At 44.7% G+C, this 20,884-nt stretch overlaps 1 protein-coding gene and 2 pseudogenes across 1 annotated transcript; all 3 read right to left on the bottom strand.

Annotated features, from left to right (window-relative positions):
- Nucleotides 1–2,317: 2,317 nt before the first annotated feature.
- On the bottom strand, nt 2,318–3,151 carry LOC149118001 (uncharacterized). Its single transcript, XM_089288443.1, has one exon. It carries the CDS (start codon nt 3,140–3,142, stop codon nt 2,318–2,320), a length of 825 nt encoding a protein of 274 aa, XP_089144569.1. The 5' UTR covers nt 3,143–3,151.
- Nucleotides 3,152–3,355: 204 nt separating this feature from the next.
- Nucleotides 3,356–5,513, bottom strand: LOC110055069 (uncharacterized; annotated as a pseudogene).
- A 4,972-nt stretch (nt 5,514–10,485) lies between these two features.
- LOC149118000 (uncharacterized) lies at nt 10,486–11,313 on the bottom strand (annotated as a pseudogene).
- Between the last annotated feature and the right edge of the window lie 9,571 nt (nt 11,314–20,884).

The following is a 20,884-nucleotide window of genomic DNA, read 5'->3' as shown; positions in this document are numbered from 1 at the left end:
AGTGGGATGAGAGTAGGTTCGAATTTCACCTCTCACCGTGGGGTAGGTGGCCACTCTTCCACCTTTCATGCTGGACATGATTTCTCGGTACACCGAAGGAGTCACTCTCACTTGGGACAGGAACGATCTCACATTCACGTCGGCTTCAGTCAGTCTGATACTATCGGCACTGGCCCATCGTACGGTCCACAGAGCTGGAGCATTGAAGTACATGTCAATCTGGATCTCCACGCCAGGTACCAGTAACTTCCTGAGATGAAACACTTCCAGGTAAGGTTTGAACCTGAAAGTCACTCTCTTTCCACCAAAAAACTGAATTCGACTTTGAACCATGTTCTTGAGATCTTGTGGTAAAGCACCATAATCGGCATGAGTCGTATCCAACTTATTGGCTGTCATTACATCTGCGTCTCCACGACTGGGTACACTGAGACAATTGTACCAACCATGGGGTTTCAGGATCGTTTCACCGTCATCTCGGTCGTGATTCAACAGCGCTTCTATGTAGGCTTTGTAGTGGTAAGTATCGGTCTGGGGGCTGATGAGAGTGCCATTCAATCTCACATTGATCTGTTTGAAGAGGGTGTGGGCCAGATTGTTGGCAAGTCCGATGAGATTCACTTGCGCTATATTGCCTCCAGTAGGTGTCTTAATGGTCAACTCCACTTCGAAGAAACTCTCGTTCAGGTTGATAAAGTCTTCTTGCAGATCGACTTGAAACATCACTGGGTTGATCGCCATATTGAACAGATTGATTCTCACCACACGTCGAGACGACATGCTGAGATCCATGGGAGGGGTCTGGAACATGTCCAGGCCGGGGTTACGAACCCCCGCAGACCTGGCATGAGCCACCAGGTCCGTCATCCTCGTCTACGTCGTCTTTTTTGTCGTACACCTCTCAGTGCGGACTGTACCCAACGATAGTCTGGAAGTTTTGAGCGTGTCTGGAATATCGAACCGCCTTCATACGTGCGTATTCCTCCAGGTAGACGTCTCACGCATCTCGAGTAGATGGGAATCATGATCCAAACAGGTCTTCTTTTTCTTCTACTACCCAACACGCCTTGGATCTCTTGCGACACTTTACGTTTCCCGGATCGTATGGCACCTCGCTTTAACCCTGCGAGTGCACCTTTCCAATTGGGCTTTTCTCCTTTGCCACCCGAATTTAAACCTTTCAGACCCTCGATGGCCGTCTCTTTCACAACGTCCTTGAGAATGCCGGGACCTCGTTTCTTGATGCCTTTCCAAACCTGACCGAATATGCCTGAACCTGTTTGGTATCTGTCGGGATGAAACCATACCCAAGTTCCACCGATCATTATTTCTTAAAGTGTAATGTCACGATCGTATTGCCAGCTCCAAATTTCACCAGTTCTCCAGTTGTCTCGGCCACCTGCACTTCTATGTCAAGCACCTTGTGCACGGGAATATATTGAATGTGAGTGGTTCGAAGTACTGAACACCAGCTCCTCTTCGAATCAAGTTGACCTCTCTCAATAAATCCGTGACTTGATTTCCTACCACACTTCCACCTCCCATGTTAGAGTAAATGAGCAAGGAATGCGAACTGCTTCCAATCACAGCTTTGTTCAGGTTCAGAAAACGCCAATTGCAAAAGATGCTGAGTCTCAAAAAATCCGCATTTTTGAGTGGGTTTTTTACGACATTGAAAAAAACACGATTTCCATCAGAATCATATAAGTCTCCATTGCCTTGAATGTCTGGAATGACATCATCGAAAAATTCGATTCGCAAGTTTGGACCAAGCACGTAACTATTTCCCTTCTCCTGGATCCATCCCATTTTCAAAGCCAGATCAACATTAAATCGTAATGCAGGTGTATCCGTTCTGGAAAGTAAGATGTCTTTGTTATCCATGACCAGGTCGTCTCCTTCCCACTTGAACGTGACGCAGGTTCTTTTACCATCACTTGTGACATATCTTGAGTTTGATCTCGGTCCAGAGTATTTGAAGATGCGTTCCCTTTCGAAGTAGCTGAGAATCGATTTCATGAATTCAACTCCGTTCACGTTGCTGAAAACCTCTGACATTTTCGATGCTGAATAAAGCTTCTCCAAACAAATGCCCATTTGAAGTTCGAGGTATAGGCCAAGGTGACTTTATCTTCACAATCGGTAAAGGAAGGAAGCATCACATGAGCATCTGGCATAGTGATGCTACACATCCCCACCTTCCACCCATTTCCCTCCAGGTGTATGGGATTGGGTAGCCTGATCTTGAAACTGTTGGTCTTGTTCTCCGGAAACTCGTTCTTACTGCTGTGACTCGGTAAGCCGACATAAAAATCACTCATCCTTTTCTTTTTTGAAAATGCAGCGTGATTGTGGTCACACCCGAAGCAAAGTTCACCAGTTGTCCGTCGTTCTCGGACACTTGCATCTCGACAATGTCCAGGACGGCCGTGCTCACCGGTAGATATAGGATGTGTCTGGGTTGGAAGTCGACTACACCCGGATCGTAACGAACTTGTTTCAACAGATCCGTGACCTGATTTCCCGTCACCATACTCTGTCCCACATTCGAATACACGAACAAGGAACGACGATCGTTACCAAACGCTTCTTTGTAACTACGATCCAGGTCTGTGAAAACCCAATTGATGTAACAACTCAGATGTAATGCGTCCGGGTCGATCTTGTAAAATATCTCATTCCCAGAAGGAATGGGTTTGACCAAGTCCAAGGCCGTGGGCACGACTTCCTGGGGATATTCTTTTCTCAAGTTGGGTCCCAAGACGTAACCCGGTTGTCCGTTTTCCAACGTTCCCATCTCGACCCATTTCATCTTCTTCGCCAATTTGATCCCAATGGACATTTTGGGATAGACGTGTTCACTGTTGATGTGGAGGGTGGTGCACGTTCTCGAGTTGTCGAGGACGCATTCTCCATTCTCGGCCCGATGCATGACCGTGTACAGCAATTCGGTGGGATCGTCGGGTTTGCTCTGTTTCTTGTACATTGTCGCATCTACCGGCGCTCGTAAACTCATCCTCCACATGTATCGATCTCGTATCATGTTCAGTAACTCGGTACTGGTCCTCGGCGTGAATTCCAAATCGACTTCTCTTGTCACTCCAGTGACATGAGCGTATATGTTGCGGTCTGGGTCCACCATTGCGAGCCACCAGATTTCAAACAGAATAGAATCTTTCAAGTCCAGTTTACGAACAGCAGACAGAAAAGAGAGGTCGCTGATCCCACTTTCCATCCCGATTCTCTCAACTGTAACGGGTTCGGCAAACGATTCTTGAAACTGTTGGCCTTGTTGTCCGGGAACTCGTTCGTACTGGCATTGCTCATCAACTGCACGTAAAAGTCATCGGGAGACTCATTCATCCTTAAAGTGTAATGTCACTGAGGTCACACCCTAGGTAAAGTCCACCAGTCGTCCATCGTTCTCGGCCAATTGCATCTCCACTATATCCAAAACATTGCTGTGCACAGGTTTATATTGAATCTGAGGCGGTTCATACGTCGTCTTGGTAGGGTCGTGGGGTACTTCTCTCAATAGGTCCGTCACTTTATTCCCTGTGATATTGCTGCGACCTACATTCGAATACAAGTACATGGGACTACGAGGCGGAGGGAGGTCCGGATGGACGCTGACTCCCCGATAGACCTTGGCGTATTCCTCGTCCAGGTAACTGAAGTGCCAGTTGCAATAGGGCCTGAGCTGTAACACCCCGTTGCTGCCCAAATCCCAAAAGTTACAGGTACGAAGTTTGTCATGGTTGCTCCAGTCTTTCTTGAAATCAGATGGGACGGTGTCGTTTTGGAACATTTTAATCATATTCATAGTGGTGTGAACGGAGTAATATGATTCCTCGTAAATCCAACCCATAATCTTGACCAGTTTAGGACCAAAAAACACTCTGGGACGATCTCTGTCTCCGGATGCATTGAGGAACGTGTCAGTGTTGTCCAGAATCAAATCATTCCCCTCCCATCGAAACACAGGGTAGTATTTTTTCCCGTCCGGCGCCCATAGACTTTCACCCACGCGATCCATATGATACAAGTGTACGTGAAAACGATTGATGAGGTATTGCATGAGAGATCTACCACTCGTCACTTTGTGTCGGTCACGGTTCAGTTCCTTCCCGGTGATGTGAAATGGTACACGGTAACGCCCCGGAAGCCACGACCTATCGGATTGCCTGAGAAACGTTTCAATGGTCCACTCAACACTAAACATATCGTCATTGTTAAAGTCATGCGCTTGATGGACTGGTACTTGATGCGGTCGTGACGGGGGAATTGGGTAAGAAACGTTCACCAATCCCACTTCCCATTCCTTGTCGGCGTCAAACGTGAGTGGGTAAGGCAGACGAAACTTGAAACTGTTAGCCTTGTTGTCCGGGAACTCACTCGTACTGGCATTGCTCAGCAACTGCACGTAAAACTCTCATTTTTTTGTCTTTTTCACGAGCACATCTTTTTTATGCAACCAACTGTCGTACTTGACTGCCCAACCTTTCCAGCACACCAAGACTTTATCCCCTTTTCGTTTGACGATGTTGTCGATGTGGAACAGATCGTCGTCTTCCACGGTCACCTTTTGCAAATCTTGCGTGTAAAACGTGCCTTTGACCGACGTGCCATCCCATTCTTCCACCTCATACGTGGGGACCTTACCCGAACGCACCCTACATATCACAAACACCTCTTCGGTCCAACCGGGTAAATACCCTTTCTTGAACTGTCTGAACTTCTTGTTCAGTCTCACACGATCCCCGACTTTGAGTTGAGGTTTCTTGAATTTTCCTTTTTTCTTTCCGTAGAGTCTCCCACACGTCCTCGCTATTAGCTAAAGTCACTTGATCGGGAGCCATCTTGATACTGCGATGATACAATCGATTGTACCCTTTGACCAGATCTTGTAAGACGGGTACAAACTTCAACGTATTCTGCACAGTGAAGTACCGGTACAAACGTTCTTTCAAGGTCGGATTGAACCGTTCCACCACACTGGCTTTCGTATCCCCACGGGTCGAAAAATGATGAATGCCTTTCTGCTTCATCAAATCCTGAAACGTCTTGTAGAATTCCTTCCCGTCGTCCGTCTGAAGATTGATGGGTTTTCTACCTCCTTTCAAGATCTTAGCCATGGCCTCCGTCACCGCTTTGCCCGTCTTGCTCTTCAAGGGCTGGACCCAGGCGTGCTTGGAAAACACGTCCACCACCGTCAAGAGATAATGATACCCTCGATTGTACCTGGCGATATTGATCACCTCGATCAAGTTGGCCGTCCACTGCTCGTCGATTCCGAACACCACAACCGGTACCGTGGGAAACCGGCAACGTCTGGGTTTGTGCAACGAGTACCCCAAATCCCGTTGCAAGACCTCGCGAGCACGTCGTACCGAGATCTTATTGGCCTTGGCGAATTGTGTCAGACCACCCAGACTACCGGGTCTCGAGGGATCTCAATACCGTCCTAGTAACGTCCCAGTCGAAAGCTTCTTCTTTTGACTTTTCTTCTTCATAATCGCCAAAGTTTGTAAACGCACTGTCTCCACAACTCAAAGCGTTGCTCACGTACATCGAGATACTTCTTAAATGAATCGGGTTGCTGTTTCAACCACAAGATATAAGCGACAAAACGCATCACGTTGGGTTCGACCTCGGTATAGTCAAACACCTCCAAGGGCGAATCACTGAAAGTGTAGGGGATGGGTTCACCTTCACCGTATTGTGCATAGACTCTAGTGCACTTGGAACACAAGGTGATCCAACTCCATCGATCGGCCATGGTCGCACACACTCTCGAGATCAACCAACTCAATGCTTGAGACATGATAAAAAATGATTCAACCCAATTTTATTTCAACTTTCTTATAGGTACAAAAACGTTGTGCCTGATTGGTTCTTACGAAAAAACAAATCTGATTGGTTCAAAGAAGGCGAAAGACTACTGATTAGTACACACTTCGTCGTCCTCGGATATGACTCCGGACATGTTGTCAGGCCGTTGCATGTTCTTACAATCTTTGCGATACTCCTCATCATAGTCTTCCTCGAAGGCATCCATGGCATAATATCTACAATTTTTCCAAAAACAATCCACTTTACCGGGTCTCCACTTCAGGGCCTCCTCCTTGTCCCCCTTCACATAAAATGCCTGATGCATACTCTCTTTACAAACACCACACAGTTCGTCCTCATCAACGTCAATGGCACTGAAGAAAAACCGATCCTTCCACAGATCACGTTGACGCATGATCTCACCAATCAACTCTTCCAACTTCAGACAAGTTTCCTTGTGATCACCCTTGTTGAAAGTCAGTAAAGACTTCACATTGGGACTCTCGTCTGCCTCCAACACGCGTCGTGACACGTCACGAGCAAACTGCAAGGGTTCAAACAGATCACGGATGGCCTCGTGCATCATGTACGTGATGTTATTCGTGACAATCAAACAGGTACGCTCTGCATCCAGGGCAGGATCCCGACTACGAATAAAACTGAAATCGTTATAGCCCTTTCTGTACAGCACACGACACCACTCACCACAGAACAGATACACTACTTCATTCCTCTTCAACTCCAAAATCATACCACCCCAGTCAGGACGGCGTCTCATCAAGAGATCAAAGGACCACGAACCTTCGGGTACTTTCCCTAACGCTTCAAAGAGATTGTCAAAAATGTACACGTTCATGTTCGACAGGGTATCGAGAGATCCCAAAGGTTCTACCTTCTCATCCACAATCTCCTTCACTAGCTCCTGAATCTGGTTAGAGTTGCTGTAGTAAGTCATCTTGGCCACTCTCCGACTAACTCGTTAAACTTCTTTCCTTCTCGATCTGCTCGCTTCGTGATCTCCAAACCCGACAAATGAGGATAGATCGTTCGGTCGCCCCAGTCAATCAAGTGCCTCTGAAGCCTATAGTACAAAGGGGAGACAAGATGTAACTCCAAGTCAAATATCTTCACATGTAATGGTCTTTCGCCTTCTTCGAGTCTCTCCAAAAACTTAGAAGCTCGATTCAACTCTTGTCTCAGATCTTCAATAATCTCTTTCACATCTCTCTCATCCAAAACCCTATGAGTCATCACCGCACCACGAGCAAGTCAAGAATGATTCTCAACCCGAGAAGCGTGCTCCTTTTATACCTGCGCCGTACCTCCACTTTCACTCAGTACACGTACTTTCACTGATCACGTGCCATTTTCACACAACCAATCAGAATGAAGCGTAGCACATGATCCCATCACCCGACACCTCTCCGATTGGTCGTAAAAACCATCTATAAAGTCGAACCACGTATTCCATCACGAGTCATTCGCAGGCGTCATGGATTCACTCGTCGAACACGAAGAGGTCCCAAAGATCGATAAGAAAAGAAAATCATCCAAAAAGAAGGAGGCTCGTAAGAAACTGAAACTGGTCATCCCAAAGAGAGAAGAAGGTAAACTACTACAATCCACCTTAGATAGCTGGCTATTCAAAAAACCTCGTTCTAGACTACATTTCAAAGAACGCGTACTCCTCAAAGAGATCACGCCGGACTCTGTCAGTTGGACCACCGTACCTCTCAAAGGCTTCTTGGAACCCTGGAGCGCCTTTTCAATCAAACGTCAAGAATGCCGAAGCGAAATGAAAAGTAACCATCAACGTCGAAGACTAAGACTGACCCCCAAAAACATGCGAAAAACCAGACACATCCTAGAAACAATGCTACGAGAAAACACCTTGTTGGGATACTTACTCATCTCTTTCCTTAAAATCATAGACTCAAAGCTACCCACCATTCAAGGAGGATGCATGTCACGGATAGGACTCGAAAAATTCGAGAAAGACAACGTCATAGGAGAAGTGTCACCCGAAGTGGACGACAAAGGAGAATTCACCGAAGTACAAGTGTTGCAGGAATTTGACCCCGATCAGTTCCTGGCCCAACTGAAAACAAGATCACACTTGCCCGCACTGTTTGGTACAAATGAAATTTGGGAGTGTGCAAACTCCCGATGGTAGCACCTGGGAGTATTACCGATGCCCCTCCTCCAGATTCTACACCAAGTGTTATGTGACCTGTGGTGCTAGTGAAGTGAGCGCCTACTTGCAACGTGTCGCCGAACAGACCCACCCCTGCTACAAAACCATTGACCCAGCCCATTTCCGATGCCCATGCAGCAAGTCCCTGGTCTTAGCCACCTCCCACTCCGCTGCCAACCCAGACAGACTCTATCTCAAGTGCCCCAAGAGCACCTGCAAGTTCTTTCAATGGATCGACGAACCCCCACGAGGGGTTGCCGAAGCTAAACTGATCAATGGACAGAACCCAAACTAAGAAAGAGACACACATTTTTTAAAAAACACACTCTGATTTTTTAATTCACATTTTTTCTACACGTTTGGTAATTTGTCTTCTGCATCGATCATCGATCCCATTGTGTTCTGATTACATTGGTTGAAAACGCTATAATAAAAGTTTATGACATTGATATATCGCCTCGCAGTGTTCTTCTGTCTCTGAGTCCAGTGGGTCTGGAACGGCTCGAAGTTGTAGCACAACATCATCCGGTGAAAAGTGATCCTGTCCACTGGCGGCTTCACTTTCAGGTCCCACACAATGTTCTTGCGAATAGCCAGGATCGCATTGAACAATGTTCTAGAAAACACTTTCTCCATGATGCGCTATTGGCGTCTGCTGCGTGTCCAATTCTCCCGCTGTTCGTCCATAAAGAACAGAACCTGGTGCAACATCACCTCTAACTGGCTAGAATCTTTAAAACGGACGAACCAACAACGGCCCGCAAACAAATCTCGGATTGGGAAATCCATGTCATCGTAGAAACGAACCCAGTCGTCATCCATCCTATCGATCGCTTCTTCATACGACATGTCAGGCCTTCTAGGTACATGATTTTGCAGATAAATCTCTCTCAAAGCCATGGTAGCGCTCAATATAAGTTTCAAAAACTCAGAGTGAAGAGCGGACGATGCCGATTCGCTTTATGCAGATCCGTCCAGCCAATCACAGATCAAGCCGAAGTCACGTGTACATGTAGACTTAGGGGATAGGGGTATCCCCCTACCACACCCCTCACGGTAGGAGACTGGACCCAATTTAACCGTGTGTATAAAACGCGAGTCGAACCGTTCACGGTACTCTGAGTTTTCTGAAACTTGTATGAGCGCTGACAAAAGACTGTGGGTGTTGCTGTTTCTATTGCTGTTGGATTTCAAGTGAGTATAGCATGGAAGTGTTAGAGCGTTGTAATGCAGAGTTGACTACCTTGGGAAAGCGGGTGCGAGAGTGGATGAAGGATGAAGAAGAGAATCGAGAGACCCCATTATACAGTGACCTAGAAAACCTTTTAGGTTTCATCGGGGTGGCCCTGGATGAGATAGACTTATTATTCCTGGAAGAGATGATGGGGGTCGCTGAAGAAGATGAGATTAACGATTTAGTAATGGATGTGGACTGGGCTGTCAACGCCTACAAACAACTATTTTAATTTTTAGAATGGAAAACAGCTGTTACGTATGCAAGCAATCGAGACCATGCTGCCGCCAACCGCTCCTAGAATTGGGTAAATATGGGACCCACACCAAATTCGTCCACACAGTCTCGGGACCGCTGAGAGAAGCCTGGGGACTAGGGTGCGTCTGGGCAACCTGTTGCGGGACCATCTATGGCATGTACCACAATGAGGAGACCGCCCGTTACGATCCCGTCTTCCTGGGAAACCATTATGAAGAGGCGCTGAACAGAGTCAAACATGTCAAATCTTTCTTTTATGATGAAGAAGAAAAAGAGGGCGCAGGTCATTAGGATCGTGCACATGTCCCACCCTGTAATTAACAAGTGTAGTGTCCAATAAAAAAATGTTTTTGTTCTATTTCAGACTCATGTCATTTCCCAACCCAAGATGTCTTTGGTGTAGTGAAGGATACACTCACAAATACGGGCTCGACAACTATTTTCTCACCACGTGTTGCCACCAATTCTATCACGGAACTTGTAAAGCCCTCCACAATTGGTGGCTACGCCCCTGCCAAAGAGTTTGCCCCCATTGTAAAACCGTGAATTTCGGAGAACCCTACAATGACAACCCCAAAAACAAGTCCTAAAGAGGTAAGCGCTTCGGTGGTCTAATAGTTAAGACGTTGAGTTGTGGCCTCAGAAACCTAGGTTCGATTCCTGGCCGGGGCATTCATTTTTTTATCTCTTTTTTCCATAGAGACCCCTGGCCTGTAAAATCTATTTGGATGAACCCCACCCAGACGAAGATGTCATGCTCATCTTCCTCACCCAACATTTTCCCTACCCGTGGTACCTGAGAAGAGACCTCTCCGATGTCTGGCCCTTCGGACGCGTTTTCGAATCCTCCTCAGGCTTTCACGGATAATTTCTCACCCCCCAGACAATGATGTTATCCCTCGTTCACCTGGGAACCAATGATGTGCAAGCCCTCAAGATGATGCAAAAAATCACACAACAAACCATGTACATTCTCTCGTTAAAGGATCTTTATTAGTTTTTGTTACAGGCATTAAAAATCTTGTGTTTTTTCACTCTGGTGGTGGTTGTGGTGACGTCGTCATTTTGATAAATGCTTGGTACGCCAACTCTTCTCTGTTTTCCCAACCGCTCCTCCACTCTTTCCATCCGGCCTCAAAACTCGCTGGCAACCTCTCCAAACACACGGGGTCCTTATCCGACAGAGACTCGTCACTAATCATCCTAGTAGACATGGCTTGTCTGAACCTAATCACGTCATCGGCCAGCTTCGTCATTTCTTTCTTCAGGATGTAATCCGTACTGTCACTAACGGCGCCTTTCATAATCTTTCCAAGAAGATTATCCTTCACAGCCTTAACACTCTCGACGCAAATTCATCTCTCGGAATCACGTCCGGCAAGTCTCCCGCGGGAATCTCCACCACCTCCACCGTCGTCGTCCTCGTCTTCTTGCTCTCCTCCGAGGCCATCTTGTCGATCTCGAAACAACAATACCAACTCTCCAACCTCACAACCTTTTTATGCACACCCTAATCATCTCTCATTGGTTCGCGCATTATTTGACCAGGCACGTGACGTCCTCGATTCCATGCATTGGCTCCCGCCTTATTTGGGCATGCGCGTGACGTCATACCCCTAACCGCCGCCATCTTGATTTTCAAAGTGACCATCTTGGATTTTAAATTTTAAGAGAATGTATGGGAAATTTAGGGTCACGTGGTATAATCCCTGCCTCCTGATTGGTTACGGCCCCTATAAGTGTCTATTACTACTAATATTGCGTAATCTCATATAGTCACGGGCCCTGTTGAAGTTTTGAGGATTTTATGAAACCTGAGAATCTCTCCGCCGATGAGAGTTAATCGTTAATGAAGGTAGTGAAAACTCAAGACGAAAACGGATTGTTGCATTTTGAAAGCGGGAGACAATATGATATTTGAAATGTAAACCGCCTTTGGTTCTAGTCAAATCCCTTCTAAACGGCTCAAACAGACCCAGGAACACAGGTAAATAAGAGTTCATTTATTTTGTAAATGATTATGTTATTGCTGATACAGTGTTTGGGTCCCCTGTGCTTTAGGCGAGGGAGAAGATTTTCTTGAACGCAAATCGAACGGGAGCTTTACAGCTGCCTACAGGCCAAAATTTGAGCTTATTCATTTGTTTTTTAAGCGGTGCTGCATTGAATAAAATCCCAACTTGCGGTGATCTCAAACCCTTCAGTGTGCGATGTTTGCGTTTTTCACCCTACGGTGTTCGGTGAAATAAAGTTATTTGCAGTGCAATGGTTTCTTGTTTGACCTTTCTCAGACCTAAATTTAGTATCCAAACTTCGTTAATCCGTGCTAATTTATGACAAGCACGTACCATTGTTTTTAACAAAATAGAGACCAACACTGTCTATAGCTCAGCCTTTGAGAGACGTGGAAACCACGAGCAGGATAGATCAAGGGTTGATCTGCGCTGATGACATTTGTCGGAGGGCTGTTCGCACTACGCGGAATTTTGTTTGATTTGCCAAAAAATCTGTCAACACGAAGCCTTTTTGGTGCAAACAATTTCTTGAACCCACCAAAATTTTTGCAAGCGCAACGAAACTTCAAAGATTCCGTCAACTAGCTTTGGAGGCTGTAAATTTCCCGGATGCTGTGAAGGTATTGGCAAACTAAAGGATTTTCAGCTAAAGATTCCAATTGATCCAGAGGTGCAAGCCGCAGCACAACCCATTAGGAGAGTTCCTTACCACCTACGTGATAAGTTGAGTGACAAACTAGACGAACTTGTCAAACTTGACATTATCAAGAAAGTGAGTGGACCAAGTTCGTGGGTATCACCAGTGGTAGTGGTGTCAAAGCCCTCAGGTAACATCCGTTTGTGTGTAGATATGCGACAGGCCAACATGGCAGTAAAACGAGAACGTTACCCAATGCCCACCATCGATGAAGTTTTACAGGATTTGAACCAGAGCAAGTTCTTCAGCAAGCTGGACCTTAACTCTGTCTATCATCAAATAGAGTTATCACCTGAATCCAGAGACTACTACATTTGGTATACTCCAAGGACTGTACCGGCACAAACGACTCGTGTTCGGTATAAGTTGTGCACCTGAGATATACCAGAAGGTACTTGGCCAAGTCCTGCAAGAGTGCGATGGAGTCCACAACGTTCTTGGTGATGTGATAGTTCATGCACCCACTGAAGAGGAACATGGCAAGAGATTTGAGAATGTGGTGAGAGTAATGAATAGCAAGGGGTTGACGTTAAATTGTGACAAGTGTCAATTCAAGATGTTACATTTGGTATTTATGGGTCATGTGTTGTCAGCGCGTGGGATTGGTCCAGTAGATGTTAAAGTGAAGGCTGTTGTTGATGCCCGTGAACAGACGAATGTTGCTGAAGTGAGGAGCTTCCTTGGGCTGGTCAATTTTACCGCACATTGCATTGCTGACCTGGCAACAGTATCCGCACCACTCCGCCAGCTTACAAAGAATGGAGAACCTTTTGTGCGCGGGCCAGAGCAACAGCGATCATTTGACAAGTTAAAGAAACGACTGTCCAGTGCAGAGACACTTGGATAAATTGACAAGAATGCCCCAACTAAGGTGATCGCAAATGCAAGCCCTGTAGGCTGAGGAGCTGTATTAGTACAACAGCAAGGAGAAGAGCTACGCGTTATTAGCTATGCAAACCGACGCCTGTCAGATACAGAACGCCGATATTCTCAGACCGAGAAAGAAGCTTTAGCGATAGTGTGGTCCTGCGAAAGATTTCACATGTGTTTGTACGGTGCTGACTTTGAATTAATGACTGACCACAAACCTCTGGAATGTATTTTCTCACCCACATCGAAGACCTGCACTAGGATCGAGAGATGGCTCCCCAGGATGCAGCCCTGTTGATTTACAGTGAAATACTTTCCAGGGCCCAAGAACATTGCAGATTCATTGTCACGTCTCCTGCGTCCCGTGCCACAGTCAAGAGACGAGAACGAAACAGAAGAATATGTGAAGTGGGTAGCCCAAGAATCAACGCCTGTTGCCTTGACAACTCGTGAAATTCAGAGAGCATCTGAACATGACCCAGAGCTGAAAAGTGTACGAGAACGTCTTTTGAATGGGAGATGGAATGCTATGGAATTCAAGGAGTACCTGCCAGTGCGAGGTGAATTAAGTGCAATTGGAAAGCTTGTCCTTCGTGCAACTCTACTTGTATTACCAAAACAACTTCGCTGTCAAGCACTGAAGTTGGCGCATGAAGGTCATCCTGGAATTGTGGCAATGAAGCAACACTTGCGCACCAAAGTGTGGTGGCCAGGCATTGACAAAGAAGTGGAATGCGTTTGTAGGACCTGGCTGTCAGTTAGTTTCACAACCACTTAAACCAGAGCCGATGGTACATACAGAGTTGCCTTCTGCACCATGGCAATATCAAGCGGCTGACTTATTGGGTCCACTGCCTTCCGGTGATTATGTCTTTGTTGTGGTGGACTTTGATATGGAATTCACCAAATCTACTACATCTGAGAAGATTATAGCAATGCTGTCCAAGATTTTCGTCACTCATGGCCTTCCTTTGTCCCTCAGGATGGGCAACGGGTCGCAGTTTGTCAGTGACTATTTCAAGAAGTACTTAGAAGAGAATCGAATTAAGCACCGGCGAACCACGCCCTTATGCCCACAGGCAAATGGTGAGATTGAAAGACAAAACCGCAGTATCCTGAAACGTCTGCCTATTGCCCAAGCAAAAGGTCGTAACTGGAGATTAGAGATGGACGACTTCTTAATGATGTATCGTAGTACACCTCATTCTACAAGTGGGGTTAGCCCAGCAGAATTATTGTTTGGAAGATGCATCAGGACCAAATCTACCCCAGCTGCAAGAGTTCACTGTTGAAGATGAACTCAGAGACCGTGACAGTTAAACGAAAGAGAAAGGGAAGGTGTATGCAGACTGCGAAAGAAACAAGCATGAAACCAAGATTCAAGAAGGTGATAAGGTGTTGTTGAGACAAGAGAAAGAAAAAAAACTGTCGACGACATACAGTCTCCATTTACAGTTGTTCAGAAGAATGGTAATAGTGTTCTTGTTGAGGTCAATGGTGTACAGTACCGTCGAAATGTGACCCATGTCGAGCGAGATAATGTACCCCAAGCCACCAGTAAATCGTCAGATACCACAGAGGCTCAAGGAGTGACACCAGGTTCACCAAGCCAAGAGTTTAGAGAATCTGTAAAAGTTCCTCCTGGAATTAGAAGTGGAGAAAAACTACTGGAGTACAAACCATCAGATGGTGCTACTACGTGGCAAAGTGATTCTACGTCCACCTTACGTCCATCAAGAGTCAAACGACTACCGTCCAGATTTCAGGACTATGTTATAGGCTGTGTTCAGCTGGCCCCGGAGTAGAACTCTTACACCCAGATGTGAACTGAACTTGAACTGTTTGTTGTGTCACACTTCTGTTTATGCCAGTTTGAAGTGTTCAAGCACTGTTAAGACTTTCATAAGACATTCAGAGACACTTGCATGCGTATAGAATTGATCAGGTTTATTCTGTTTCGTTTTTCCTTCCGCCTGACAAGTAATTCAAAGGGAGGAATGTAGTGTTTGTGAATGTTTAGCTCTACCCTCCCCACCCCCTGTTTTGTATATCGGAGCATGCGTGTTGGATGTTGATGATTAGAAAAACGTGTTCGACTCATGCAATGATGTTGTTGTTTGGGTGTAATGTTGTTGTTGTTTAAATCCGTGGTTAAATCCAAATCATCCTTGGTGAAATCCGTGAATACACTACAGGTAGCAAAAGGGAAAGCTGTTTGGGTCCAACATCTTGCAAACTAAAGAACAGCGTGCGAAAACCTAAAGGTCACGTTCTAGTGTAACGGGAATTAACCCTGCGACTCATCATTTTTGACGTTTTAATTACAACACAAACACCAGCTATTGTACTTTCGGTTGGCCCCCATTTGTCCTGCCTCGGAGTAGGACATCGGACGCTTTGAAGTTTGGCCGTCCTCTTGAATGTTTAGCAGCCTCGAAAATTCGCGATCACACAAGGACAAGTTAAGCGACGACAGATTTTTGACATCAAGTAAACAAGTTTTGATTGATCTGGCTCTAGTAGGATTCAGCCAATTCCGGACCAGGCACTTGGACGATATATTCGAACTTAAGTCAGTCTCTTTCCATCATTTTTCAACGGAATTTCTGTGTGAAAGGGTTTCAAACCACAATTGTTCCTTGGCAATGACCACCCACGCACATCTAGCGCAATTTCAAGCATAATCAATCGCATTCGCCTCGACTTCTTGGGGTGCTGAAAAAGTAAGTGTCGCTGAAATCTTGAGTCGTGAGTTTGCTGCTCAAGAACAAGAAAATAAACGCGAGGACTACAAGAGCCACAGTGGGGATGTTATCTCAGATTTAGAATTTGTAGCCATTTCGATATGATCGTGAATTATGACAGGTTTAAGCACAGGAGACCCGAACACTGTATCAGTAATAACATAATCATTTACAATGATGTAAAATAAGTATATTGTTATTTACCTGTGTTCCTGTGTCTTTTTGATCCGTTCAGAAGGGATTTGAATAGAAGCAAAGGCGGCGGTTCGTGTTGTCTGTCGCTTTGTAAATATGACGCTGCGATTATGTCTGGAGTTATCACTATCATCATTAACTATTAGCTCAGTCTCATCGGGGAGGGATTCTCAGGTTAATATGAAAACTTGAGACATAATCGGAGCGTCACATTTACAAAGCAGACAACATAATATTTGAAATGTAAGCCGCCTTCGCTTCTAGTAAAATCCCTTTTAAACGGCTCAAAAAGACCCAGGAACACACGTAAATAACATTACATTTATTTTACATGAATGTAAATGATTACGCTCATTGCTGATACAGTGGTCGGATACCCTGCGGTTAAGGTTACTTTCCATCTTCGGGAGTGTCTTTCGGGAAGAAATTCGTAAGCGCGCCCTAACAAACTATATATCAGAAGGAAGCTTAAAAAATGAAGTTTACGATAAAAATAGAATTTAAGCAGAGTTTTATTTCAGGAAGGTTCAGGAGCCGGTAAAGCATGAAACGACCGAATGGCTGCACAGTCTTATTCACAAGGCACCAATGAACAAAATTGTGTCAGGCTCTGGATATTCTGATTGGTTTGCTAGATATCCACATCTAAAGTTGGAGTAGCTAAAACTTTGCGAGATGCTTGGCGTAAATGGACGCCACGGGAAAAATATGTTAAATATCAACATTTCCCGACACATTTTCGTTTGTCATTATCCCTGGAATGTTTTGGCGAAATTTCACGAAAATCCGTCAATTCTGCATACCCTATAAATTCACTCAAAGTGGATGTATTCCTCTCAGAATCAAATGCAAGATTTTAGTGGCCGTCAATAAAACCAGGAACATGGAACATTTCAGAACATTCCGGAACATCAAAAAGTTATAATAATTATGAGAAAAATTTATAAATTAAATTAAGGATTAACCTAGAAAAACAAATAAGTAAAAAAAAAAAGAATAAGAAAAATTAACTGTAGGTTTCAGCTCTGAATATGCAAAAAAAGTAAAGAAGAAGAAAAAAATGAATACGATTGTCTGCATTGAGTGAGGCCGTCAGGAGGTAATTTTGCACAATTCCATTAATCCCATCAATACATTCCTGCCAGTTGTTCAGCATTAGTTTATTCTCGTGATGATCCCTTATTTTACAGTGTGGCTAAGAGGTCGATTTGCCACCATATACTCCCAGACGCCGATTTTTAAAAGCAAACTCCAACTGAATGGAATAAAACTAAGCATAAGCTCACAAATACACGTTGCGGACCTATTTTTATAATATAGATAGGACCCTGTGTGTGCTCTGATTGGTCAAAAACCCATGTTTTATCAGGGTATAAACAAAGAAAAAGCGTGTTGCATTGTTTTTCGCCACTTAAACTCCAGTCAACATTTTTGTTAGAGATGGCGAAAAACATTTTCTTTGAAGAAATCTGTCATAAAGTTCTCTGCAGCGGTATTAGATTTCGTCAGTTTGTCGATCCATGTTTATTGTTGTACTTATTTTCTACTTGCTTGTCATTTTTCCTAGTTAAACTCGTATCTGTGTAAAAAAAAATTAAATCGTACGATGTTTGAAGCTCACACCCAGTTTGGTTTCCACTCTACTAATACTATGGCGAAACGGCTATAACATCGTTTGAAGAATTTACCAAGATATCCGTGGATCCTGGAGCTATTTCGACGACTGAGGCGACAGAAGAGGCAAACGGCAAAGTTAGGATAAGATATCCTAATGTTACGATCGACCAATTTCAGGTCAGACACGAGAGAGACCTTCGACTAAAAGCTTCTAGAAACGCCGCTAAAGGGGTAGTCACTCGAAGGCAAAATGAACAAGAAAAATTATGTCCGAATTTGGCGACATAAAAGACGTAGAGCTGAAGCGTGTCGAATTGGATGAAGCGATAAAAAACTTTAAACCAACGCATGAAGCTTATCGTTGTCAGCTCGAGAATCAAAACAAGATCGACGATTCACATGAATATTATGACAATACACTACCCCTTGCTAACGATACTAGAAGAGTAATTCATGATTTGATACAAGTCGGCTTGAAAAAACTGCAGAGAACAATCGGCCAACCAAACCTTCAACTCGAGGACTCCGTTAGCAACGCTGTCTATCGAACTGCTTTAAAGTTTACGAGGATTGCCCAGAGATCTGTGGCCAGCTCACGACTCTTGAGAAGTAGTTCACTGTGTGGTGCTAGAGTAGCAGCCATGACAAAAAGATCATCCCTGGCGGCCGAGGCCTCAATGTCTGGCCTTGTGTCTGACCGGCCAAGCCTTACGACAAGAAGAATTGAGCTTGCAACAAAGGAAGCAACAGCTAGCACTCGAGACAATACAATACAATACAAATTTTACTGTCAACTCCCCATGGGGGCTTTTCCGAGACAATGATAACGATAATTAAAAAAATACTCAAAGATTATTAATAAACAGACCGAGATTGCTAAAACTAAAAAAGAAGAATGTGTCCTAGCAGAAGCCGAAGCAGGGTTCACAGAGGTTGTCGAAAATAAGGGCTTCCAAGCTACTGTTCCACCCACGGTTAAAACGGACTTTTGCGAGCCTTAAGAACGGCTGACTGTTAGGATCGAGAAACGCCGGTCAACGACGCATTTCGCAAATCGCTCATATTTTGCCCAAAGATACCCTTAGGTGACCTAATTCTAAAAATCATATTTAAAGGTTCCAGCGAATTTTTATTTTTCAGAAATTCGCGAAAATTTGAAAGCGCGGTCAAAGTGCGAATTTTGGTGTAATAAAATGACCGAAATAAGGTGCGAGGACGAAGCGCTGCTAAAGTCTTAAAATAATTTCAATTGACTTCAAACTTCACACAAATGTGGAACAACCACTCTAATTTATTCCTCGTTTTAAACTACACATTGACATAGATTTTCGTTTTTCTCAAAGGGAAATACTGCGAGTTCGAGCATGAAACTTGGCATGGTATATGTTTAATAATGATATTTTAAGGCTGTAAAGTAAAATAATCGGAAAGTGAGGTACCAGATGCATTTTGATGCTGTTAAACATGACCTATATTTTGCCGTTATTTTTCACACGCTTCATAGGTGTTTTTAAAATGATTCGGAAAACCACTACATCGACATCTCTGAGATTAGTTTAAAACGAGGAATAAATTAGAGTGGTTGTTCCACATTTGTGTGAAGTTTGAAGCCAATTGAAATTATTTTAAGACTTTAGCAGCGCTTCGTCCTCGCACCTTATTTCGGTTATTTTTAGAATTAGGTCACCTAAGGGTATCTTTGGGCAAAATATGAGCGATTTGCCAAATGGGTCGTTGACCGGCGTTTCTCGATCCTTACAGTCAGCCATTCTTAAGTGTCTAAAGTAGAGCCTCGCGGCATCCCACAACTCCCTAGACGGACTGAACAGCTTCCACTGAATATCTGAACTGGGTGCCAGCGGAAAACAGCGGTCCAAAGAGGTGGATTCTTGAATTTCTATTTCCAGCAAAGAAGGATTTCGGCAAATTATGGATCTGCAGTGGCAGCAGCGGGAACAGAATCGTAACATGATGCTTATACAACAGCAGCAAAACCATCAAGTGCAACAGCTATTAAAGTAACAACAGCTACATACTTTGGTCCTCAACCTGCCTCAGCCTGAAGTGCCAACATTTACTGGTGATCCTATCGAAATTGCAATTTTATTAGAGCACTTGAGAACATCGTTGAAGCTAAAACCACAAGCTATAGTGCCGGATTGTACTACCTCGTGCAATACACAGCAGGCAACATACAGGAACTAATGCAAAGTTGTCTCTCAATGGATTCTGGGAAAGGCTATTGTGAGGTTCCGAAACTTCTTACTAAGCGTTATGGACAGCCATGGAGGATTGCTTCGGCGTGTGTTGAACGAGTCACCAATGGGTCTGCTATCAAGTCTGGAGATGGAACAGCTGTACAGTCGATTTCTGTCCTTTTAACCAGCTGCAGGAACACGTTAACTGACATTGGTTACCTGAGCAAAATTGAGAACCCCGACAGAATAAAGAAAATAGTGTCTATACTTCCATTCAACCTGCGCCAGAAGTGGCGTGATGTAGCAGACAACATCAAAGAGAGGATGGGAAGGGAAGTCGCAAGTCGCAAGCTTTGTATAGGAGAAAGCCCGTATATTAACGCATCTAAGATTTGGTGACATATCCAGTAAACGGAAAGGCGAAGGCAGGCTCTACACGAGAAAATCAACAAGCAGAAGGGTCTCTTCGTTTGCAGCCGAAGCTCGTAATCCTAATGACACTGGTGATGGCGTTTCTGATGAGATTTCGGAGCCCAGGTCCAGTCATAACAGACTACGTTGCCTGCTGTGCAGATGTCCTCATTGGCTATCCGAATGTAATGATTTCAGGAGAAGAGGCATCACTGAAAGAGACAAACTCCCACGAGAGAAAGAGCATCGTTATAACTGTCTTGTTCCCCGTCATTACATCATAGCTTGCCCAAAGACAAGCTTTTGTAAGGTGGATGGGTGGCATGACAAACATTCAACATTTCTACACCCACCAGCAGCGCAAATTGAGAATGGAACACAGCCAGAGATTGGAGCACAGAATGTTTATGTAAGTGTTGGCAAGCCTTGCCGTGCCGTTACTGGGGGCCGGAACGTCAGTAACCGGATTACCAGTAATACCGGTCGAAGTGAGAGCCAAAGGGAGTGACACCCTTTTACGGACATACACATTCCTAGATGGTGGCTCGAAAACGACCCTCTGCAGTGATCAGCTCATGAAGGAGCTTGGAGTCAGAGGTATCGACACCACACTATCGCT

This window comes from Orbicella faveolata, unplaced genomic scaffold, assembly GCF_042242905.1.
Source record: "Orbicella faveolata isolate gen_17 unplaced genomic scaffold, um_ofav_v1 contig_1, whole genome shotgun sequence".
NCBI lineage: Eukaryota > Metazoa > Cnidaria > Anthozoa > Scleractinia > Merulinidae > Orbicella > Orbicella faveolata.
This window is presented reverse-complemented; position numbering and strand designations above follow the sequence as displayed.

What these genes read in the sequence shown, in the direction of transcription:
- LOC149118001 (XM_089288443.1), bottom strand. Translation starts at nt 3,142, where the DNA reads ATGGTGGACCCAGACCGCAACATATACGCTCATGTCACTGGAGTGACA.